The sequence below is a fragment of the Scatophagus argus genome, chromosome 18, assembly GCF_020382885.2.
Source record: "Scatophagus argus isolate fScaArg1 chromosome 18, fScaArg1.pri, whole genome shotgun sequence".
Classification (NCBI taxonomy): Eukaryota; Metazoa; Chordata; class Actinopteri; family Scatophagidae; genus Scatophagus; species Scatophagus argus.
Window position 1 is genome coordinate 18,144,543 of NC_058510.1, and position 26,742 is coordinate 18,171,284.

Consider the following 26,742-nt stretch of genomic DNA (forward strand, 5'->3'; position numbering starts at 1 on the left):
TGTCACAGATTTTAGCACCTCTTCACATGCTCTTGTTTGACTGATTCACTTCCCCAATGCTTAAGTGCAGAGATAACAGGCGAAAATCTTTCAAGGTTTTTTGACACATCTGGTAATACTGGCAGAACCTCTGAGAACCATCGCTATTAATGACTGTGTGAAAATCGCAGTGGAGAAGACTTGCAAAAAAAGGTGACAGCAAATGCAACAAAGGTAGAAAGAGACAGGGAGAAAGAGTGAGGAAAGAGGAGGAACATATTGAAACCCTGTTAAATGGGTTTTAGTTCGGCAGCGGGAGTCGTAATAATTGCCATTTATTGTTAAGCATCCTGCATATTTTAAATGATGTGTTTATATTTACATAAACAGCCATAGAGAAAACTTCTTTTTTCTTCTTCTTTTTAAACTAGCAGGTAAGAAGTACTGTAAACATTAATTGGAAAAGTCTGTTGTCTGTTTAAACTTGCAAAGTCACCGACATATGAAAAGACACGATAACACGATAAACACAAATAATGAGAAAAACGGGCTCTTGTTTATGTGTCCTTTTACAATGATTTCTAACAAATTTATGGACATTTATGTCTTTGTGCTGTTCAGTGTCCATAACTACTACAGCTCAATTTCTGTAATTTCCCAATGGTCAAAATTCTGCCTGACAGGATCATTTAAATTACCAAGGAGAACAGTGAATATTTTATTCCCCACCTCCCCATGTAATGTAAATCCTGTCCAAGTGAGTCTTTAGAGAGACTCTGATACATTAACCATCATGACATTCAAAAAGCTGCTGTCATTTTAAAGGCACCGCTGAGAGTGAAAGCCGCCTCCTTAAAGTCCGCAGCTTGCTCTGATAGCTGGAAGCATCGCTGGAGGACTTATTCTGCTAAAGGGAGCACAACATGACACAAGCTGTACTCCAGCACCTTGTTTGTCTTTAATAACTGACTACATTTAATGATAATCTTCAGTCAGTCGTATAATGAGGACTGTCTCAAAGAAAAAAATAATAGTGAACTTATGAAAGAGCCCAATAAGTGACACAACTTATACTGTTAGCAGTATTTAGCACAGAATTCATTTAAACTATTATTGTATTATTGTATATTGCAACTGAGTAGTTGTAGTGCAGTGGTGCATAATAGTGGGTAACATAATCTAGTGGTTAATACAGTGTGTGTTTACATGAATACAGTAGGGATCATCAGTCTAAATTTTGTAGTAAGTTTTTCAAATCCTCAAACAAACCGTGGCTGTGTGCATAGTGACTGGCAATTTAATGTCAGATGAATTCACAGTAATACCATTTTAAAATATATTTTCACCCATTTAAAAGGCAACTTGGCCTTTGACTTTTGACTAAGGCAAGGAGAAGAAGAAGAACTTAAAAAAAAAAACACAGCTGTAACATGGTAGCACAAAAGGCCATGGCCACTGCCAGCACGACAGCACACGAATGAATTATTATCTTGGGTTGAGGGACATGGATTGGTGCGCTTGTAGCTGTAGCTGCCATGCTGTTAAAAAAAATAGCAGACTCTACTGTGCCCACTGCCTGAGATCGTTACATTGCACTAAAGGTTAAAAAAAAACATGAGGTAGTATCAATGTCTCTGTTTCATCGCTGGCACGTAAATGTCTTAGCAGTAATAGCATATAATAGCGTACTTTGCTCTGGGTAGGATAACACGCAGGCAGATGGCTATCTATAATATCTTCCTCGCTAAGGCCAACGTAAATAACACAAAGATGTGGAAGCTCTGAACAAAGCACAACAACTGCTGTTTGCTTCAAGAACTAACATGACAGTCTTCATCTACCATCTGAGGCAGTGAAGCCAGTGGATTGACTTTATTTTGGGGGGACATGCACAACACAACAGCTGGAAAACTCAACTTGCATTCTCAACAAGGCCCAGCACAAAGCAGGATTTGCTCTAAAACTTAACACATTAACACGTTCCATGGCTAATGCGGTGAGCATTTATTGTAGAACCACATGTTGAGGCAATGTCTGAGTATTCAATAACGGGGGACAGTCAAGATAAATTGCCTGATTAAGCCTCATTAGAAGCTAATTGAATAAGCAGAGTAGTGGGTTAGATGTGGGAAACTGTTTTTTCATGTTGATGTTTGTGGAACTTCACACACAGCACAATTTCATCCTGCACAGATACAGAAATGTAGATGCTGCATAGGCTACTTCAGCTCATTACTTCATACGTCAAGACCATATTGAAAAGGTCAGGACCGGCCTGAAGACAAATACAAGTAAACAGCATAGCTGCCATTTTTATGGATGTTGGATATTAAATTTCAGCAAGTCAGCTTTATATTCAAGGGTTTATGATCAGTGTTAAGCACAAAAAAATTCATATTAATTAATAACATAACATTAATAATCTCAATAGTTTGGCCATAATCACTGCCGCTTAAGAGAGAGTACACATAAGGTTATAGGCTGAATTAATTGCTTAAATGAATTATGTGGTGGGTAATACTTAAGTGTCAAAAGGAAATGTAACAACTTGAACTTGGGCTTATTTTCTACAGTTAACAATTGTGGAGATGTTCCTACCTCACTATATAACTTAAATATACATGATATGTGTTGAATGTTTTTTTACATCACGGGAATGGCTTTTTCTGTCTATGTCTCCATGGCTTTAGCTTTTCTTGATGCAGGTCAGAACACCGTTCATTCGAGACGAGACAAGACACCTAGACCTTGAGGTACTGAAAAAAGAAAAAAACGAAACAATGTATGTACCTATGAATGTATCTATGAATACTAATAATTTATCTAACACAACCATGAAAAAAATGGAATAAAATCAGCAAATACAAATCCAACAGCAAGACACTGCCAGCAGTCTACTTTCTATATTGTTACACCAGTGAAAGCAATTATTATGGACTCGTTCTTTGACTGCGGCTCCCCTGGTTGTTCACAGACGAGTCATGACCTTTCTAACATGACGGCGGCGTTGATGTATGATCCAGTGGCCAATGACCTATGCTCAGCAGGCTTTGCTCACCCTTGGTAGCTTTGTTCATTCTTTCTCCCGATGCCAGTTGTTAATGATGTTGGTGCACAATTCAAGCAGTTTGGGAAAATTCAGACAACATAAGGCCACAACAAGTACATTATCATGATCGTGTGTGTGTGTGTGTGTGTGGTCTTTACCAGGGAAGATACCAGGGTCGGGATCTTTGTTGCAGTAGTCCGTGGTACAGCATATTGGGTAAATGCCGGTTTCGTGTTTGACAGATGGCGCACAGATGAAGGGCCGGTCTCGTGGAATCAGTTCGTTTTCGTGTACACACTGGCGCTGCTCTGTGGTTTGCCGGCTTCCTGACTTGCGGATGGCGACGAAACAGACACCGTCGGTCACGCAGCTGGAATTGGCACTGCAGCGGTCACAGTAACACTGGAGGGCTGGAGGAAGATAAGAGAAGAAAGGACAATTTGTAAGTGAGTCTTGTTTTTTTTTTTTAAACCAAAAAATCAAAGAAGGAGCACACACAATTCAACAAAAAGGTTGCGTAGGCTTAAAACATTTCATCCTCTACTTGTGTTCCATTTTTAAAGACAAATTAGTAAAGTTAGCACTATAAAGGACTCTGCTTTTTCATTTCTGATAAACAGCAAATTCAGTTTTGTCCCTTTTTAACTGACGTGCATTGACATTATTCCAGACAGGAGGGAAATTCATTTCCCTCCTGTCTGAGCCACGAAACTGTCCAGACTGAGTGCTGCTTTTTTTTTTTTTTTTTAAATTTCAGAAGGAACTCTCCCCAAGGGAATGTGAGACGTTACATCATTCCTGTCACACACACACACACTTCGTAACTCATTTTTCTCCAGAAGAAAGTTTGCTTCTGGCAGCAGGGACAGACACAGACATCAGGAAAAGAATCTGCGTTTTTGGACTGGCGATCAACAGACAGAATGAAAATGTTAACGTCATAGGACCTTGCAAAATTTTGCGGGCACTTTTAGCTGTGAATTTTTTTTTTTAAGTGTGGCCTTTAGAGGTAAATTTCAGAATTTTTGTGATTCTTTCTATGTGTATCCACCCACTGCTTATTTTTCACTGAACAGGGTTGAAATATGTACTGAACAACCAATAAACCCTAAGGATAATTTGAAATATGTATTAGTGAGAATTGTTGCAGAATGTTTTACAGTAACTATCAATAATTCAGCACATTCCAGTTAAAATGTCTGTTTCATAAAAAGCTACAATATACCAGTCTGAGTTACATTATACAAGTTTAATGTAATAAGCTCAATATATTTAACAAAAATATAGTTTTAGTGAATGTCTCCACTAGTTCTCCTCTTTTCATTTGAATGTTGATTCTGTATTGCATTCATATTTACTTACATTTTGTGACACAGGTCTTCAATTTATTCAGATAGTCCTACTGTATTGTATTTCCTTAAATGTTTTTATACTGCAAATATATATCAAAAAATTGAAGATGTTTTGTTACGCCATCATTTAATAATGCTTCAAAGACAGACAATTATTTTTTGTTATATTATTAGTTATTTTGTTGTTTGCACAGAATTCCTGCACTCCAGTTTAAGACCTGCTCCTCTAACTTGAGCTGCTTTTGTGAGCTTGTGCTTTGTTTTTGTGCAATAATCCTATCAGAACCCCCCCAAACAGAAAGCCAAATGTTGCAGGTGTGTTCAGGGAGTGGATGAACCTGGCTTAAGAGTAACCACGTATAAGAGACCATCTAAAAAGGTGAATGCCGGCAGCGATGAGTCAAAGATCATTCATCATGATTTTATTTAATAGGTACGCATTTGTATTCTGACTTCAAAGGTTTTCTATATTTGTATGACACTTATTGAGACAGTTCTTCATTAGGTTCAGGAAATGTGCTAAACCTCAAACACCGTGGCTACTGAGAGCTATGTCATGTGCTACTTGCATGCGTGACTGACAGAATCCCAATGTTTTTATCAGTACATATTAGATACAGTATTTTTAAACAAAAGGAAACAGGGGGCTGTCACAGCAGTGATGCTCCCGTCCAAAGAGACAGAAAACATCTCTATTTCAGTCACAGTAACATTTTCCTTCCAGGCTGATATAGACAGCATGATTAATATTTGACAACAGCTGTGAGGCCAGCTGTCATTCCATCACCTCATTATATAACATTCACACTCCTATATCTTAAATTATTTCAGCCCAAATATAATCAGATTTCCTCACAAGAACAAAATGTCATCATTTGTGATTTCTTACATTAACTCTTGAATTCTGTTCAACGTCAGCTGAAAGACTTCACGTATATGCTTATCTTATGACATGTTAGGAACAGCATGCTGTTCTCTGAATGCGTTCAATAAGTTCGCTTTAGCTCATAATATGACAGAAAAGTTGCCTGAAAGAGGAAAAGAACAGTTCATAATTAAATCACATTAATGCACTGTGCATCAGCCCTTAGGCCAGCCAATTACACACTCCTTTATCTTCTGCATTGCTAATTAAAGTCAACCACTGATTGCAGCATCCCACATGATGCTGCAAGAGTCAGCGAGGGGAAAAAAAAAAACAGACATTACGTTATGCCATGCATTAATGGTTTTTGTTGATTTGGAATATTTTTTAATGTTTCAACTAAATTGAACTTAGTCTTGTTGAAGTCATTCAGAAACATTTAGAAAATCTGAAGCACATGTTGTTACCATGGATCATTTTTTTAAAAAATCTGATTCTGATGTTGGAACCTCATATCAGGTCATCTTTCAGCACTGGGAAATAACAGGACAGACATTTACAGAGTCAAGGATGTGCTTCATCCAATTTTTGATGAGCACTCCCATTAGGCTTCAAACCATTAGTAATGGTGTTACAGATTTCTATGAATAAACCAGGTCACTCTTTTCACGATGCCTTTGCCCTGAGACAGAGAGCCAGGAGTCTGGTATCATGCATTTAGCCCAGAAACACATCATGTACGGCTGGCCAGGTTAAAGCAACACACACCTTCGAAGACAAGACTTCTGAATAATTAACAGGGCAGGCACACAGTCTGTGGAGATGAGGTGCTGAGGGCGCAGAGTGCAACATCTCCACAGTGGTAATGTAGGGATTGGATCACTATCAATAATTCAGGAAATTTCACTTATAATGTCCATTTCACACCAAACTACATTATACCAGTCTGAGGATGTTACATCATCCAAGTTTAATGTAATAGCAGGTCTTCCCACCCATGGAATTTATGGAATTGTCTGGAGCTCAATTCCAGGAAGGAGCAAGCAATAACAGCAGCAAAACAACAAACAACAACCGCAACTCTGTGTGTGTGTGCTGTGTAAGTGAGTGTATGCAGTAGACAGCCAAATAAAAGCCAGCTGACCAGTCTCCTGACTCAACCTCACAACAGATAAGTTAGAAGAGTCTGCCCCACGACTGCTCTCACACACACCCACCCACCCACACGCACACACACACAAACGCAGTGTCTGTGAAGTATGTGTCAGTCGTCTAGACCACAAAACTACTGAAATGTTCCACATGTTGTTGTAGGAACAACAGCAAAGGTAGGAAGTTTTGTACATTTATCATTCACTCGCAGATGTTTCCTATGGTTAGTTGGCTGATGGTAGACACAACAATGAACATCAGTGATCAAACACCGAAGCAATCAATTCAATCTGATTCAATTCAAGTTGTTGATATAGCACCAAAACAACAACAACAAAAAGCTGTTTCATGACACTTTCTGGACCAAACTCTTTAATTTAATGAGTTAAACTTCAACCCATTAATGTTAAACTCGTGGTGGTATCAGAGGAAAACACATAAAGATATAAGGAACAATAAGACTAAAGTCTCCTATGCCTGGAATAAAAAAATATACAAATAAAAAAATTCACTGTAGCTGCTTTCTGAAGCCTCGGATGTTACATACTTTATGTCTGAATAGGGCTACTCATCTTTTCCTCAGGAGAATCCCTGTGGAGACCGTTGTGTGTTAAGTACACCCAACAAAAGGCCTCAAACAGCACACACAGGTTCTGACGTGCAGACTGCAGTGCTGACTGCCGAAGAGCAAACCTGGCTGTGGCTCTTCCAGCAGACCATGAATCAGTGTGGGAAGAAAAACGCTAAGCAGACTGACAGACAGGTCTCTAGATATGGGTAGTGACTGTTGGTCTTTGAGTCAACAGCACAGATGAGTCAGCGACAGACATAGAGGAAAAACAAACAAAAACAAACACGCCCATTATTTCTGTCATTAAAAGCACTGCAGCACTGTCTGAAGTAATCATTCATCCATCCTTATTTTTTTCTTTGCTTTTTTTCTTATCTTTATTCAAGATTAGAGTGTTTCAATTTGAGAGCACTACTCATTGATTTCACATTCAGATTATGTAATGCTTTCCCTCAAAGCCCCTTGCATTCAAATGGTCCCTGCTTGTGCTCAAACTGTATACTTTCACTCGGTTGTTTTGTTGTTTGCACAGAATTCCTGCACTCCAGTTTAAGACCTGCTCCTCTAACTTGAGCTGCTTTTGTGAGCTTGTGCTTTGTTTTTGTGCAATAATCCTGTCAGAACCCCCCCCCCCCCAAACAGAAAGCCAAATATGGTACAGTTGCAGGTGTGCTCAGGGAGTGGATGAACCTGGCTTAAGAGTAACCACGTATAAGAGACCATCTAAGAAAGATGAATGCCGGCAGCGATGAGGCAAAGATCATTTCATCAGTCAGCGCCGCATCAGGCATTCTGTGGGCTGGGGAATTTTGACAGGGTTATTTCAAAAGAGAATTGAGCATACAATTTGAGCAGTGGCAGAGCAAATCCATGTGCAAGCAGGGGCTATTTCAGTGCGAAGGGTCGGGGTTTGAGGGATCGCATTAAATGAATATATAAATCTCAAGTCATTCACGAACTGAAAGACCACACTCTCGAAAAGGAAAAACGCCTATAGACGTCTATAGATAGCATTCACAACACCAACGAGAACATCAAAGAAAAAAACAAATACAATTACGGATTATCAGCAAGGTGTTGTTACTGCTGGTTCCTGGAGGAGTGGAATATTTTGCGTACATGCTCACATCCTTCTTCAGAAGAAAGTAATTAATGGAGAAGGATGGATTATCCAGAGTGACAGGGACATACTGGCTGAAAAACATGTTGCTGTTGATTTTATAAATACTGTTTAAATACTGAGCAAAAACCAGGGATGAAATCTTAGAATGAGAAACAGTGAGGAGAAAAAAAAAATCAGCTTTTAATTGCATATTAGTTGACTGACAGGAAATTGTCAACAAGTGGCAAATACTGTCTTGTCCTGACTGGTCTTTTATCAGTTTGATATCATTGTGAAAGCAAAAAAAACCCCACATCTGAATATGGCATCTTGTTCGCTGGAAAATTGTAAATGACAGATTAACAAAATTGAGGAAAATATTAAAATTAATAGTGTTCAGACATTTTAGAGTGTAGTTTCAGGAAACAAGAACTGATTCACCTACATTACATATTATCAAATATAACTAGAGATGCACCGCTCCACCCGCCAGGGATTGGAATCAGCCGGTTGTTATTGTGCTAGGACTGGACTGGTCTCCAGCATCGCCAGACACAGCAACACTAGCTATAACATCACAGCCGCTCGCTAACAGGTCTTTAGCATGGAAGTTTTTCACTGTGGAGAAGACATAAACCTCGCAATTTGTAATACCTGTAAAGGAATGTAAGTAAACTGTGGGGGGCTAACAGGAAAACGTTCGGAACAACAAATCTAATCAGACGCTTAAAACACCATCACCCAGCTGAAAACGCCCAGCATGAAGGAGCTCCCAAAGCAAAAGCAGCTAAAGCTAAAGCTAGTCAGAGCTCAGTGCCGGACACAAGCCGCCAGTCTCTCCTATCTTATGAGCAGTGACAAGACTAAAGCAAATACGAGGAAAATTATGCAATCTATGACCCTGTTTGATCAGCAGTTCTCCATAGTTAAGGAAAAAGTCTCCAGAAATCTGCTAAATTACCTCAGCCTTGTTGAATTAAAAAGCATGCTGAAAAATGATTTAAGTATCTGTTGCACCTGCTTTTATTGATTAAAGTAAAATATGTCAAATAAAGTTCAGTGTACAGCTCATTTTCACTTCATCGTTATTTGTAGCTCTTTCCAGTTGCAGAGTACTTTATTTTGAGAGGAAATCGTTAGGTTTTTTTATTATAAAAGCAAAGTTTTGCATCGAAGAAAAGTAGATTTTTGCTTGTATATGCTGTCAATTATAGTTCTTAGAAAGAAAACCATATTATGCAAAAATCTGTTCCGGCAGGTGGCACTTACAAAAAAATCTATACAACCACAACTATCTGCATGGGTAGATAACACAACAGGGAAGGGAGAAAACTTCTATAAATTTGAGGTGAGCTCATGGTTTAAAAGCAGTGTCATTTTCAGTCTAAACAGAATAGAAGTAGACCTCTGTGAGTCTCAGGTCACTGCTGAAACACCACTGACACTAAAATATAGCAAAACAATTACTCTGCATTCACATTCAGGTAGAAAAATCCTTTTACTTGATGAAGAAGTGTGGCTGTCATTAAGAGTGTAAAGTGAGCACTCTGTACACAGCACTGACATGTTGATAATGAGAAACTTGTCTCAGATACATGCTGTGTAACTGCAACTTACACTGCATGGACACCTCCATCTCACACACACACACACACACACACACACACACACACACACACACACACACACACACACACACACTTCATATCAGCCTCTGCATCAGCCTTGGGACCAGCAAGGCCAGCTATTGGGGTTCATGTTGTGTTGTTTAGTCTGGCTGTCTGCCTGGCGTCATTCTAAACAGCGTCTCAGATTTGTCAACCACATTCTGTCCAACCTCATTGCAAGAGCCTGGCCTTGTGTCTGTCATATCAGACTGTGTGTGTGTGTGTGTGTGTGTGTGTGCACACGTGTGCGTTATGAGACCATATTTGATTAGAGTCGTATCTATGCAAGCGTGGAATTTGAGCTGTTGTCACCAGTGCAAGCTCCTATTCTGGAAGTTTGATTTAGCAGTCCAGCCGTCTACCTTGTTCACCTGTCCCAAGTCCTCTTCTTGTGTTGCATCTCCCACCCCAAGCACTGAAACCCAAGACTAAGGTGTAAAGAAACTTGGTCACACATTTAATTTGACTGATTGTTAGAACCTGTGCATCTGTTATATGACTGCAGCCAGTATGCCAAAGTCAACAGGATGACTCACGTGTCCTTTCACATAAGCCTTGGGTTAAACACATTGGTCAATTCTTGCCTGATCAGCACAGAAACAGCCACAAAGTATATGTCGCCACACCGATGATACATGTACAGACAACGTCCCTGAAAACAAAGAATTCTAAATCTGTTAATACTTGAACAAAAAAAAATTCTGATCCGGCTGATGAACAACAGACTGTTTCAAAATGCTGTTAATAATTGCAGTTATTTGACAGAGGAGTGACATAGTCATGGCACTAAAACAAACAAATTTACTGGGCAGAAACAAGTAAAAAAAAAAAAAAAAAAAAAAAAAAGATCGAGTTGGATCATGGGAAGTATACGAGCCATGGTTTCTGAAGCCTGACTCATCCAGATTTTGACCTCTGCTTGCTACTCCATCATCTCAAAGGCAGCTCAGCTACTGCACAACGAGTGTTTGCAGCCTTGGCTTCACAATGCAGGGCTCAACTAGAGGAACTGTTGTGAGTTGCCACCTTGGGCTAGGAAATCTAGCAACTTACTTGCCCCATAACAAAAAAAGACAAAAAATTTAAAACATTTTTTTCTGGCACTGATGATGGAATTACCTACAGAGTGAGCCATTCGCCACTTGTTTCAGTTGCTTATGTAAAGTACTGATCTGGTACTAGTGAGAAAATGACAGCAACATTTAATTTATCCTGGAAACAAATTATGTGAGATCTCTATAATAAACAGAATACTGAAATTTAAATGGAGCTTTCGTGTACATTGAGCACATCAGAGCAATGTCACTTAAAAAAAAGAAAAAACATCAAAATGGACATAACTACAACTGTTATGATGTTTTAACAGAGTACTATGGAACACTTGGACACAAATATGGCCACTAATGACGAACAAGTTGCCCTGATGAGCCCCAACTTGATCATTTGGAACTGATGGTTCTTATCCTTGCATATTGTCCTTTACAGCTTTCTATCACAGAATGAATTTAAGCAGGGTTTAGTTTAAATTTGGATTCTCAGTTGGACTATCTTCTGTCATTTTTTTCCACCTTAACTGACCATGTCACCTTTTGGCGTTGCAGCTCAGACCTGGACTCGCAGTGGTTCAGCTGGTATTTGCACACAGGATTGTATGTGACAGCCTCTGAAAATATGATCAGTTCCATTTTGAATCCAGGAGTCCTAAAGTCAGACAGCCTTTTTTGCCAGCTACTCTCTCCCCTTCATGTTTAAAGTTCACTAGGCTGTGAAATAGACTAGTGCAAAAAAAAGTGAAAGTGGGAAGAGTGAGAAAGTAGGCCAGTTTTTCATTCTTCAAGTGCAAGCCAGGGAAGCTAAAAGGTTTTTTAGCATATGTGTGTATATAACATGTGAAATATCTGTAACATTAAAATACAGCTTGTTTTTTTTTTTTCCACAGACCAAACTCTGAACTCTAGGTCTAAATTATACCACTGATACCCAGTACATCAAAATGACAGATCATCATTAATTCAACACAAAGAGAGTAATGAACTGTAAATGCTGGATCACGGCAAACAAGTATTTCTATCAAAAATACCAGCATGAGCCCAGTAAAAAGAGGGGTAAGGTTACCCAAAACTGAAAAATAATGTACATTTCAGGGAACAAGGAATGGGTTAACAACTTAAAGCTGTTCTGCAGCAATGGAGGTTCTTGATTACTTACAACCCCTTCTGTCTGCATAAAAGTAGTATTGGAACACACTGTGGTACCATACCCTCGTGAGCATTATTTGAACAGTACTGTACTGCAGGAAGTAGTGTGTTGCTATAGAAATGGTGAGAAAAAGGCAATTAACAATGGAAGAGAGACAGACCATCATAACACTTAAAAATGTAGGTCTTTCCTACAGAGAAATTGTGAAGAAAGTCAAGGAGTCAGTGAGTACAGTACAGTACCTTCACCATCAAAAGGCACTCAGAAACTGGGAGAAACTCTGACAGGAAGAGGTCTGGCAGACCCAAAGCCACAACAGAATCAGAAGACAAGTTTCTGAGAGTCAACAGCTCATGTGACAGGTGGCTCACAGGACAACAGCTTCAGCTTAATTGTGGTCGTAGTAAGCAAGTCTCAGTTTCAACTGTAAAGAGAAGACTTCGAGCTGCAGGTTTGACAGGTCGAGCTGCAGCAAGAAAGCCATTGCTAAGACGTCAGAGCAAGGAAAAGGCTTGCCTGGGCCATGAAACACCGCCAATGGACTACTGGAGACTGGAAGAAGGTGTTAAGGACTGATGAATCAAAATTTGAAACCTTCGGTTCATCATGCAGGATTTTTGCATGCCGTTGAGTAGGCGGAAGGATGGTTCCTCAGTGTGTGATATCAACTGTCAAAATGGAGGAAGAAGCGTGATGGCCTGGGGCTGTTTTGCTGGATCCAGGGTCTGTGACTTGTACGGAGTGAGAGGCAAGATAATGAACCAACACATAAGTCCAAGCTATGACAGAACTACTGCAGGAAAAAAGAACAGGGCTGTAAGCTCGAAAACATGGAGTGGCCAGCAAAGTCTACAGACGTAAACCCCATCGAGTTGGGATGAACTGGACAGAAGAGTGAAAGCAAAGCAACCTACAAGTGCCACACATTTATGGGAACTTCTGCAATAGAGTTGGGAAGAACTTTTTGAAGAATATGTAGACATAGACACACACACACGAACAGAAATATCTGAACAACTCTGATGATTCAAACAGTCGAGGACCATGACAGGTCATGTAACTGACCCTTGAGTCGAGTATTTTTTGTCAAAAGACCTTTTCCCCGGTAAAGAATGAACTTTCAAGCCCAATTTTAATTAGTCTTTTTAGTTGTTATCCAATTCATTAACTGTAATTGATTTTTTTTTTGTCTTTTTTGTTTCTAAAGTCAACACAAAAGTGAATGCAAATCTGAAGGTTCAGTGTGTGCTTGGCGTACACATTCAGCCAGTGCTTCCTGATTTCATTTCCATCATACTGGTTCATGAAACACGATCTTTCAGCCATGCATTGTGTATTGCTGGCTGTGTAATAGCCGGGCAACAGAGGAACAATACATTATAAAGCAGGCCGTCAGCATTTAGCAGTCTAACTGCATTTATCCACCTGCCACTCGTCTCTCTTCTTCCCCCCAGTGCTCCCTTTTTATTAAAATCCCCCCTCCTGTCACATCCTCACTCCCTCATTCTCTGTCCACACCCTTCTCCTTCCCCATCCTCATTCTCACAACAATTGAAAGGAAAACGTTGAAGCAAGCATTAAGAACAAATAAAATAAAAGAACCAACAAGATGCAGACAAAACAAGTCAATATTTCAGGATACAAGCATGAAATGAATTCACTGATCTGCCCGGCAGTGATTATGTTTGTACCCTGGGCCAGTGTGGAATTGAAACTGCATGTGGTTAACAGTGACTAGGGATGGGTATTAGTCTCAAGGCTGTGTTACCACCTCCTGAGTTCACACAAATCACCTTCTGCAGCGAATGAGGCAATGTCTGTGTTTAAACTGCATTTCTATTGTATAAACTGTGCTCTGCGAAATAAACTGCTCTTGAAGTTAACATGTTAAGATTAAGGATGTATGAGTCATTAATATTCTGAGCTTGTAAAATGATGTTCGCAAATCTGTAGTTGTGCATCAGCATTTGTGCATGTAAAAAAAAAATAAATAAATAACAAAAATTCCAAGCACATATTTGATGATGTTCAAATGTAAACCAAAAATTCACAAATTCAAGTTTGTGAATTTGTAATAATGTTTTGCTGTCAGCTGTCTAAATATTTTGTGCATGCGTACATAAGATCTAAAATTTGATGACTGTTTATCAGAGTGCTGAGCGGGCTGATGGAACCCTGGAGGATCCCGAGTTAACAGTTTGAGTCAGGCACACAGACTGTATTATGAGTAGCTCCGCTTGTGTCTATGTTTTTCTTGCAGATAGTTGGTTGATTTGTAAAACAACATCCAGGAGCAGTGCTGATTTCCACAGCAAACATTCTGACTTGACATGGACAGAAAATCAAAGGTAGTGCTGGGCAGTTTGTGTCCATATTTTATTGATATCAGAGACTGTTAATTTTCTTTTGGATCTAGATTAATTGTGATATGACTTAATTACAATTACACTGCATTCTCAATGTGTTAATATTTTGTGAAAGCACGAATAGCCATTCCTACAATATTGTTACAACATAGATCTTGAAGTCAAAAATAACCGAGAGCATTAAAAACAACTTTATTTCATTTAGCTGAGGTAGTTCCAGAGTATGGTGCATGCTGGTTCACTGTAATCGCTTACTGGGACACTTAGGAAGTGCTTTTTCCTGCTGTAGCTGCGCTATGTAACAAAACGAAATGTGTCTACTGAAAAACTGACAGGCTGCTTTTTGATGCTCCACTTCTTAAACACTTTGGACTGCCACAGAGATGGACATCTGAACTGGCACAGAGATGGAGCAACCGCAACACAATGCAGCTTTTGCAGTGGGGAAAGTGAGATGAGGCACTCAGCTGTCATGTACATCGATTAAAAAATATATATATAGATGCTGTTCACTCAAGAACCCAACTTACAGCATCCGGTTAACTGCTGAGGCGAAATGTTTTATTTATTTTCTATTTATTTTTCTGGTCTGGAGACAATGAACTCAAACCATTACCATTACTCTTGGAGAAAAAAAAGGAGGAGGTGGGCTTATCTAGCCTTTTTCAGCCATCTCTCCCTCTCACACTTTTCTTTAGTCTTATCAGGGCAAATTCAAGCGACATTTTAATGATTATCATGTCTCAGTGCAGTTCACTTATATCTGCTTCATATATGGCAGAGGGATGTATGAAAGAGCCAGAGTCTGAGGCATTTAAATAGGCTGGGTGAGCAAAATTAGTCTGCTGGATCAAAGCTTGCATCAATAATTCATTACAGTTTTTCTCTACAGGATTCCATCTTGAAGAAGGAATACTTTAACGAGAGGTGAAATTGATTAAAGGCACCTTCCTGTTGCATTTTAAACCTGTCTGTCCATATCACCAGGAGTCTGGTTGTTACTAATTAGACCAGTGAGCCTCGAAGTTGGATTCTGACTAGATTTAACATTTCTGTTTGTAATCTGGTGATGTGTAACATAGTGGAAAAAAGCAGCCAGTGCGTTGGCTGAGGTATCTATCTATTCTACTGCACAGTAAGCACAGTGATTAGATAACTCTTTGAAACATAAAAAGTTATTAAAATATTCATTTAAATGCTGTGATTTTCCATTATGGTTTATACATCCAGCTCTTGCGCTGCAGCCAAAATATCAAGTAGTACAAATAATCTTAAGGTGCCTAAGCCTGAGAATCCAAAAAAAGCTTGTATCCAATTTCAGTGCTGTTAGAGCAACTGAAACAGCAATAAGATCCAAACCAACGTGTTAATCCATCTATCACTACTGCTAAGGGTTTCCCATACGCTCTTTTTGCCGCCACATACTGTGTGCCCTCTCAGAGAACTGCATCATCCACAATGACCAAGTGGCCAATCTCTCGTCGCTCTCCCCCTCCTCTCTACTGACAATCACACATGCTCTGAAACGTGGACAGAAAGACATCAGTTATTATGTCTCTTTTAAGCTTGCAAGCGCATTAGCAGCTCGATGCAGTGTTATTCAGCACCATGTTGGTTTCAACATGCTATGTCTTTCACAAAAAACCCCCTCCACATGGGTCTCACCTGCTGTTGCGAAAGCGGAATCATGCACAAAAAAAAATCCAAAAACACAAGCGGTGTTCTTTGGGGTGAATTTATAAAAACATTCCGTCGACAAAAAAAAATCAAAAAGTCAACGCATGCACAGTGAGGGAGAAACAGAAAGAAGCATGCAGGGAAAGCAGGTGTGTGTGTGTGTATGTGCAATCCAGAGTAATAGGTGTGAGCATTGGGAAAACACAAGTGAAGGACAAAAGCAAGATGAGCAGAGAAAAGTAGCTTGCAAGTAGACACAAAAATTAAATAGAAAATCAAGCTAAATTTAATAAACCATTGCCACATTTTTTGCAACAGCTGTTCTGACAATTTGTGATATGTGATAGATATCGCCAGTATGTAATGCAAAGACATTATATTAGACAGAGATGTGGGATATTCTACATTTGGTAGTAAATACTACAAGCAGGTTTTAACAGAATTCACTTTAGAATGCATTACAAGACCAAAAAGGGGTCTGTCAGAGCCGAATGCCCTGACCTGAGGTAAACCTGCCTCAGACATCAGCAGTCGTGTTAAAGGCTGTGGTCAACCACTGTCATCTCATATTTCACACATTTCTGATGACGTGTCCTCCTGAGAGGAAAAACAGTTAATCATCGTGTATGCACGACACCCGTGAGGATTCGAAATTTAATATATCGTTTCATTGCGCAAGGAGGGTTACAAATAGGCTGGAATGCCATTTCAACAAAGGCTGCCAACCAAATTACGTTGGCGCTCTCTTGACGATGTTCAGCGTGGCTATTCTACCACTGTAATATTGTTAAAGCCTAGTTTCAGTAATAAGCCCATTCAGAAATTTAAATATTCCTGGCCAGTGGATGTTTTTCCCATCTATTAATCCCGCTGGACGATGACTCCAAACATTTTGGATACTCTCTTCCATTTTGTTGACTCTGTATCAGAGTGATACCAATTTAAATCTACGGCTTGTGTGTTTAGCAGCTCAATATGCAGGGTCATAAAAGGTCAGAAAGCACAAAAGCTCTCATGAGATGACCTTTCTTCAAACAGCTCTCGAAGTAGCAAGTTTGGAGACTGCCTTTCAGCTTACCTTGATTGGTTTACAGTATCCAAGGAATGGTGCAAGTCACAAAGGTAAGAGTGAAATTCAAACACTTTCAAAATACTTTAACCAAATATTTCCAGACTTTTGAAGCCTTTATCATCAAGAGGTTTAGTTTGTTACTATAAATGCAACTGTGAAAAATCAAATTAACAGAATTCTTTTATACCTACAGCAATCAGTGCATATTCCCACAATATTTCACCAGCTGTTCTCATTAATTTTGACCATGATTATTTAATGTTTATGTCAACACAGAACTGACTACAAACTACAAATGATATTTGATTACAAAAAAAGAACCTTCCTTTCTTCAATCAAACAACAGACAGCCTTTCCAGCTCTTTAAAACAGTTCATATTATGGAATTTAGGTGAAAGTAAATTATTGCTGAGGAACCCCTTCAGAGACACCTGGAAGTTCCTGGTCCCCACTATGAGAAAATAAGCATTTATTTATTATATGCAAATTCAAAAGGCAACCACTAAATATGAAACCTCAGCTTCAACTCCCAATCAGCAGAAGTGAGTGGTGATATCCGAAGAGACCCTGCTCACGCCTCTGTTTTCTTCATCTTCTAATTATTATCATTTTTCTGTGCTGGGGAACGTTTCTGGGCCTCAGAGTCTTGGAGTAGTGGGCTTGTCGCCTCCAGCCAATAACAGCGCGCAGGGTATGAGGTTGGACTATAAACTAAAAATGTAATGACCACATTACGTCTCTGTCTCGCTCTCTGTCTGCTCTATCTGTGTCATGGATAAATTAAGAGCTGCAGGTGTGTGTGCATGTGTGTGTGTTTGATTGAAATGCACTGATCTGTGTTTGATCTGAAAATCGCACAAAATCCAGCAGAATAACACATTCCTGCAGGCCTGTGCAGAGGTGTGGGTGTGTTTATTTGTGCTTTAGAATGCAATTACTGTGGAAAAAAAAAATCAAAAAGGTTTTATGTCTCTGATTCACAGCTTTGTTGTCGCTAAGGTCACTTATTCCTTTATTCAATGTCTAGCTCGCTTGACCTTCATAACCCATACTCATTCTGAAAAGTGAAAAATAATCTGTGCCCACCCTGTGATTCAAATGTGTTCCAAAATTTAATGAGCTCTTTCTTGGCCCATGATTCACCCTTCCACCAAGTTTCATAAAAATTGGGTTAATAGTTTTCCTATGATTCTGCTGACAGACAGACAAGCAAACAAACAGAAAAATCAGACCGAAAACCTCCTCGTGGAGGTAATGATCAGATTATTTTGAAAGGAATATCATTACTGAAGAAAATGATTTGCATTTCAGTCAGAGGATAAATGTCTCGTCTCATCCTCCTCCGCTTATCAGAGTCTGAGTCGCAGGGGCAGCAGTCTCAGCAGGGAGGCCCAGACTGTCCTCTCCCAAGCCACTTCCACCAGCTCGTCCTGAAGGACACCAAGGCGTTCCCAGGACAGACGAGAGATATGGTCCCTCCATCGTGTCCTGGGTCTGCCTGGAGCCTCCTCCTGGATGGACATGCCTGAAACAACTCCCCAGGAAGACGTCCATCCTAACCAGGTGCCTGAACCACCTCGGCTGCCTCTTGTTCTTTCGGTCACTACCCACAGCTCGTGGCCACAGGCGAGGGTTGGAGCATATAGACAGACCGGTAAAACGAGAGGCTCGCCTTTCGGCTCCTCTGTCTCTTCAACATGACAAGATTGGTACAGCATCCGTATCAGAGCAGGTGCTGCTCCGATCTGCCTGTCAATCACCCGCTCCATTTTACCCCCACTTGTGAACAAGACCCCAACATACTAAAACTCCTCCACTTGTGGCAGCAACTCTCCTGTGACCCAGAAGAGAGGATAAATGTATGAATGGATAATGAATTACATCATCTATCCAGCTCTACTAGGTGAGAAGCCTCCCTCCCTCTACACCATGGACTTCAACTACTGTGCAGGGTCCTGCCATCTTCAGAAATTCGCTGAAAGCTCGACTATAGCTATATAGTGAATGTACCAACAAGGCTGCAGTGGATAACTCTGTCACATTTTGTGAGCAAAACCATCTGTAGCTAAATGTGACAAAGACCAAGGAATTGGTAGTGGACCCGAGGAGGACCAAGGCTGGACTGGATTAAGAAAGGAGGATGCTGTTTTAAGTTGCTTGCTATCTATCAACTTCACAATGTCCTGGTTAGGCACAGGAGTTCTTTCAGCGACAGACGGGTTCCACCACAATGCTCCACAGAGCACCACAGGAGGTCACTCCTACCTGTGGCCATTAGACTTTACAACTCCTCCCTTGGAATGTCAGACACTGTGAGTCAATAGACTGATTGAGTCAACTGACTGGTTCTGTAATTTGACTGTATTTGCTGCCCTATTTTGCACACATACTTTTTATATTCTAGACATGTTTTTAATATTTACTATTTTTATTATAATTCTTTGGAGTGTAGATTTCTAATTTTGGTTGGAGCAACTGTAACACATCCTGTTTCCCCCCAGGATCAATGAAATATTCTGATTCCTCCTCTGTCTTTAGTTTTAAATTGCGGCTACTTTATTGGGTGGGAGGGTAGGAGGAGCTGAAAGAAGGACAAGTAACCCAAAAGAAAGAAGGCAGTAACTCAAATACAACAGTGGTATTCAGAAAAGAATCTCTGAAGGCACAGCACTTCAAATCTTAAAGCAGATGGGAAAAAACTACACAAGGTACCACTCCTGACTTCATTCGTGGACATCAAGCCGACACCCCCTCATTTCACTGTTCAGACTTTTTAACACAAGTGCACATATCCTGACCGCGGCCTAGCATGTTGCTTAACGTATAGCAAATCCACTTGTTCTCTGCTCGCTGACAAGCAGGTACAACAGTGTAACGTGAATGGCGTGGCATACCACTGCCACTTGTCTGTTTCGTCTCTCCCACTTGCGAATAGACACTTTCTGCCGATGAGTCCCTCAAGCCCATTCACATCACACTACTACGACAATAGTTAGCAAGCTGCCTTCAATGTGCATCATCAAACGGTAGCAAGAGAGCTTGAGAAAAGAGGTTGTACACAATCTGAGCATTCAAGTCCCCATCTTCTGAAATTCCCAGACACAACACTCAAATATGACAACAGGATTGTTTTATTTCAAATATTATAATGAAAAGGCCCATTATGATGAAACACCAAATTTATGTTGAAAATCAATCACTTTTCAAGTATATTCAAATTCAAGCATATTCCTACTTTTGAAAAACATAACTTTCATAAATAAGCAGTTCCAAACTTTCAAGGTTTGTATGGTATGTATGTACCTTTGCTTTAGCAGACAGTTTAGTTTAGGAAAGTGTATGAATCTACCCTTCAGACTGGAGTCGAATAAAGGCCATACAAAAGATAAAATCTGTGATAGTTGTGGCTCAGGAGGTAAAGCAGGTCGTCCACTAATCAGGAATGGTTCCCTGACCCTTGCAGTATACATGCCTACAAATGTCCTTGGGGAAGACACCAAACCCTAAATTCCCCCCCTATAGGTATGAATCTTTGAGTAAACGGGTGAATTCTGACTGGTGAAGCACTTTGAACAGTCGGTAAAACTAGAAAAGTGCCATTTAAGTACAGTCCCTTTATCATTTTATCATTTAATCGAACACATACCCTTTAAATACAAACGACAACTTCGGAATATTTTTGAAAGATGGTAGAGTTGCATCAAAATTCTAAACACACATTTCCTTGGTATAAAAAAATAATCATAGGCAGCTCACCTTGATGCACTAAAGTCGAGTCAATTGCGATATTCAAACTGTCTTCAAAGGAAGGGAGACAAAATGGCATGAGCTAACAACCGACAAAGCCTTGATGAAAGAGGCACATTAAGTCTCGATAATCAGTGCAGGTAGCTTGTCAGAAAGCTCCAAAGATGAGCTGTATTACAAGGTCAGAGGGAATTATTGTAAAGTTTGAACTGGTGAAGGCAGTTTAAAGAATGATGTTTTGCCCACATTATATCCTCTGTTTTCAAGTTCTGAAGACTACAAGTCAGTAAATGCAAAATTACTTTTAAAGTAGGAATGGGAGCTGCTTTTATCTTAAGGAGTTGACCCATGTTTCAGCACCCCAGCATTTTGGAATTAAAATAGAGAGCATCCACCACAGAATAGGAAGGACTATGTGGCACAAATAAAAATAATGAATTAATTAACCAACCAACAAAAATTAAGCAGCAACTATTTTGATAACTGGTCAGTCATTTTCACACAAAACTTTGAAAAAATTCCAGCTTCTGTAATAAGAGGATTTTCCGCTTTACTCTGTATCATTCTAAACTAATTGTCTATGGGGATTGGATTGTTTGCTGGACAAAATAAATTTGAAGATGTCACCTTGGAACTTGTGATGGGCATCTGTAAACATTTTGTAATATTTTACAGGCTAAATAATTGATCGATTAATTGTAAATGTAATTTATAGTAAAAGTAACTGGTAAGACAGAGTTCTTATCAATGAAAGGAACAATACGTTATATATGCTTATATACTTATATCTTATTCATATTTATATTTTAGTCATTACTCGCGTTACACATTTCTTTAGGTAATAATATTTTTAACTTAACAATCTGCAACTGTCAACAGGTATGCCGGTGTCATACACTGCGCTTAAAATGTTTTCAGGTAAAGGTCCACCACGCTGATTAAGTTGTTGTAATCACCTATCTGAATTTAAAAAAAGGAATGCCACTGACTTGAGTCAGAAATACTATGGCTCATAAAAGAATGTTGGAATGAATGAATAAATGTGGAGTTAATAACATATGACCTTCTGAATGCAGCTGGAGCTTAAGGTCTTACGCAGCAGTTCTGAAAAAAAGGAAGACCAACCAAATAATCGCTTTTCCTTAAATGTCACAAAGCACTGAAAAATTTCTACAATTTTCCACAACACAAGATGTCTCTAACTAACTTTTTTTCCCCAACAATCTCCAAACTTCAAAGACGTCAGCTTACATTCACATGAACCAAAGAGAGGCAGCAGATTGCACACTGACAATCTGGAACAACTGAAGGGCATTTATGCTTTGAACAGCTGCTAAGAACAGTTGCTGATTAAATTTCTGCCGATCAACTGATCAATTCATTGGTCATTTAAGCAAGTTTGAGTATCAAAACATCTGTACTATTTTGCATTTGTATCTGCATTTGTATTGTTTACAAATATATATATATTCAAGGTATATATTAAAGGTTGTATTCATTGCTCAGGAAAGACAATGCTAAAACCCAGCATCGACATGCCTGCTTAAAGCCAAAGCTTAAGCAAACAGTTGCTAATAATCAAACAGAGAGCAAAAACAAAACAAATTGATGTTATTATATTTACCACTCATCTGTACAAGAAGAGATAAGATAGCACAAGCATACTGTGAGCAAAACCACAAGGCATAATAAAATTCTACTCTGAGATCTGGAACCATTTCAGTACAGTGCCATGGCATCTACTGCTGGCCAGATACCCAGTGGAATAGAGAAAATATGCCACAAAACAACAAAATTGGATTCTGCTCCAAAAGAGGGGAGGTTTCTGTTTCACCACAATATAATAGAGCAGAAAATAACAATATGAAATATTTACCTCAACACCTTAAACATCCAAACAGAGTCTGCACGTTTCCAGATAGAAACCCAAGGTCTGTCACGTGAGGTGTGCTGTGTGTCGTCACTGAACATCTATAATTCTTCTTAATGAACCTGATAGCTTTCTGGACAACTTGATTAAGGCTAAATGAACCATTGCCCTACCACTGTCGATAGAAGGATGAAGGGGAAAAGAAACAATGAAGGAAAGAAAGACAGATTGCTGAGGCCAGACTTCATGTGGTTAAAGCGCAGCATGGAGAAAGTCCCAAGAGACACTCAAATGAAAAGCGGATAAAGTTTAATCTAATACATCGACTTACATCAGAAAGCAGGAGGGAACGAGGAAGGCATAAGACAATGGCTTAATATTGCACAAATCAATAGCAATTCAATCCCACAACCCCTACACAAACAACCATAAAAGCTTGTGAGCGTCTCACATACCCAGGTATGTGAGACGCTCACAAGCTTGAAACGCCCAAGGCCAAGATGGAATTATCAACCATGCAGCAAAGAAGAGAGGATGAAGGTTCTGCAAAGAAAAACTGCAATTGCCACTTCAGGGTTGGATGCCCCCATCAATCAATCAGGTTGCAGTTTATATTTATGTCCATCCACACTCATATGTAGAGAAAGCCTTGAGTGAATTTTTAAAAAATGAAAAGGGTATATTTTGGTAAAATGAAAGTTTTCCAAAAAAACAGTTTTATTAAGTGTTCCTGACCCAAAGCCAAGAATATCCTTCATACAATTATGTGTTTGAAAAAGCAGTGGCTCATTCTTGCTTATGAATGACTGAGCCTTCTGAGGATGCCACATTAATACCCAATCATGGAACAATCACCTGTTACCAGTGAGCCTTCATATCTGTGCAATGCTCCAAACAGGCGTTTCTGAGCAGTACACAACTTTCTCAGTCTTTTTTGTTGTGCCTGTCCCAACCTATTTAAAAGTGCGGACGGATTTGAAATTCAGAATAAGCATATGCTTACAAAAATCAAATAAGTCGATGAGGTAAAACAATAGCTATAATTGTATTTGCACTGTTTTCAAATGGAGTATAGGTTAAAAGGGATTCGCAAATTACACTGTTTTATTTGTTTTACACAGCATCACAGAAGATCTATACAATCAGCACAGTTTTAAGGTGAACACCCAAGATTAGTGTCACCAATTCAGTATTGGATCAAATGCAAAATATAGTCCCAACCTCCCCTTCTGTTCCTAAGTTAAGGTATTGAAAAGTGCACAGAAAACATCATGTTGCAATGAAGTTTATCTTTGGATATAAAATGTCATCACTTTCATTATTTTGTCCTATTAGACATTTGTCCAAGTAGATGTTTGTGCAAAATTTGAAGAAATTGTCTCGAGACGTTCCTGACAGATCACATTTACACGAATGGGACAAAAGGACGGACAGATAACCTGAAAACAAAATGACTTTGCACGACTGTCACTGTTGCAGCGGCTGTAGCTCACCTGGTAGAGCACTTGCACCATGTGCTAAGGCTGAGCCATTACTGCAGCGACCCAGGCCCACTGCTGTACGTAATCCATGCTCTTTCCTACTAACAAAATAGGGCTGAAGAATATGACAAAAAAAATGTGCCACGATAAAATATTTCATATAAGTCAATATCTATAATTATTGATCATTTTTAATGACCTATTTTTAATAAAGACCAGGAGAAATAGGTTGACCTTAACCACAAATGCTGTGGGGGAGAATTTGCACATGCAAGTCAGTCCTTCTCACTAATGGTTAAACCTATAGCCTACATAAATAAACAGAAGCAAAAATGCAACATTTCCATGTTTGGGCATAAAAAAGCAAAATTAACTGGTCACTCTAAAATGTGCAGTTTTATCTGAATTATAAAGTACAAATGACTGGGTTTACCCATATGCAATTAGGTGTTTGTTTGAAGAAAAACTTGGGAGCCAAAAAGAAAATGCATGTACTTTTAGTTGATGCACATTTAAACTTTCGTGGCGCCATTAGCTTGTCTTTTAAATCCCATTACATCAATGACAGTCAATGAGCTACCTGGTCTGTATGTAACTGAGACCACGTGGGGCTGATTATAAATCAGGGAGGATCAAGTCACAGACGGTACAAAGCATTACAGATCACCGGGATGGTCAACTTGAGCATGTTGTAGGCAGTTGATTGATGCTCCATAACCGGCATCTTGTGTGACACATAATTATAAGGTATGCCGTGTTTATATCTTGTCAGATTTACTGTAAACATGAGCTGTTACCTGGGAAAACTATTAATGTCAGCCTGCTGGTGGTAATTATCGAAATAACCTTTTGTTAAAAGGCTCTTATTTCCCCACTGATGAGTAAGTGTGGAAACACAGACAGGCAGTTATTTGCTACAGTGTAGGAGAGTGAAATAATGTGAGGAACTATTCAAATGTTGATGGGGAGCAACTCTTTCAAAATAAAAGAATGTAATATAAATATTTAAAGTAACTGTGAAATGAGAAACATAGTCTGAGTAGACCTGGGTTTAAGTTAGAAATTAAAGCTGCTAAGCAGCAATGACTCGAGACCAGTCATATTTAGGAGGAAGAAGGAAAATAGGAAGATGAGGATCCATCAGAAAAACTGTTTGCACTAAAATTATCATTACACCTTGAAGTTATGTCTGTAATTCCAACATCACACTGCCTGAGAACGTAAAAATATAAGATGTTCACTCTCCATCATCTGGGTCTTCAACCAGAAGGAAAATCCTGCCAAAACAAGCGTAAAAGTGTAAACAAGTTTTTTTCCAAAATTTCCCATAAACATTTTCTGATGTGATACATCAAAATTTGCACAAAAATATAGATAGATAGATACTTTATTGATCCCGAGGGAAATTCAAGACTATATATATCTCAGGCATTAAAATAAATGACAAAATTTATGCCACTTGTATAGTCATTCTGAAGACATCCATTGTCAAAGGGAGCTTACAGTACAAAACAATACAGCGAAGTGCAGTCACTGTGTTGTCTTTTTCAAAATGGTGTCAGAAAAGCTGTGATGTATGACAACACAGTTCAGTATGACAACACAGTTCAGTATGACTTGCAATAAATGAACAAATACTGAAGTGCACATATTAGCTACCCACCAAATTGACACCATTTAATCTGAGGTGTAATTACACTAGCTAGTCTGATTGACTAAATGTTGTTCAAGCATGGCCTGTGATTCTTTTGCTCCACATGCTGAACACCTGACCTGAGTGCATAGTGCGTGCAAATGAAACATTTCTTATCATGTTTAATGCCCCCTGCCCCCACTCTGTTTCTCAGATCTTTATGTGTGAGAGTTGATTCCCCTCTATTCAGGGGGATCTTTCAGCTCCCAGAGTCATTTCCATAGGTCATGGCCTCACCCGCCCCATCCACCCTACCCCCATCCAGCTCCATTATGACCAGCCCTTTGTCCATACCAGATGTGCGGTGTGTGTGCGTGTGTGTTGGGCAAAGGGGCCCACTGTCCAAGACCCCGATGAACCTCCCTCTCGTATTAACACAGAGCATACCAGAAAGGTTGCGATCTGCCCTGCTGAATTGTTTGTCCTTGCAGGTTGAAGCTGCAGCCACAGCTCAGCTATGTGGAGTAAACCAAACTGCGGTCACATTACAGACGCTGAACAAACTGGGGACCAATTGCCAGTCTGAGACAGGAAAATTGCAGAGGTAGCCCAAAAAGCATGATAGGAAGTAAAACAATTTACCAAAGTTTCAGTAGAGTCTGCATTAAGCTGAGAGTTTTAAGAAATCTGCCTGCATTTGTGTGTGCACATAAAGATTCTCTAAATAATACCAATTCTCAAATTAATTCTCTAAACAATATAAAGTAATTGATGACACAAAAGTCCCATGCTGAAATGGAGAAACGTTTCAACATACCAGATGTGTGGTACATTGTGACAAATTTGGTCATAGCTGTTTTTACCATGTTGCATTTGTAGAACATTTGGACGTACTCAGTATTAGCAGACAGCTGCATCAACTGCAACTAACCCTTATGAAAACAATGTGTGTGCCATGGA

At 39.4% G+C, this 26,742-nt stretch overlaps 1 protein-coding gene across 2 annotated transcripts in view; it reads right to left on the reverse strand.

Moving 5' to 3' along the window:
- Nucleotides 1-26,742, reverse strand: part of tgfbr1b (transforming growth factor, beta receptor 1 b) — a 71,375-nt gene that overhangs the window by 33,856 nt on the left and 10,777 nt on the right. For both annotated transcript variants that reach the window (XM_046372136.1, XM_046372135.1), the window contains exon 2: nucleotides 3,187-3,438. In XM_046372136.1, coding sequence (XP_046228092.1) covers nucleotides 3,187-3,438 — 252 coding nt within the window. The remainder of the gene's footprint in view (nucleotides 1-3,186; nucleotides 3,439-26,742) is intronic.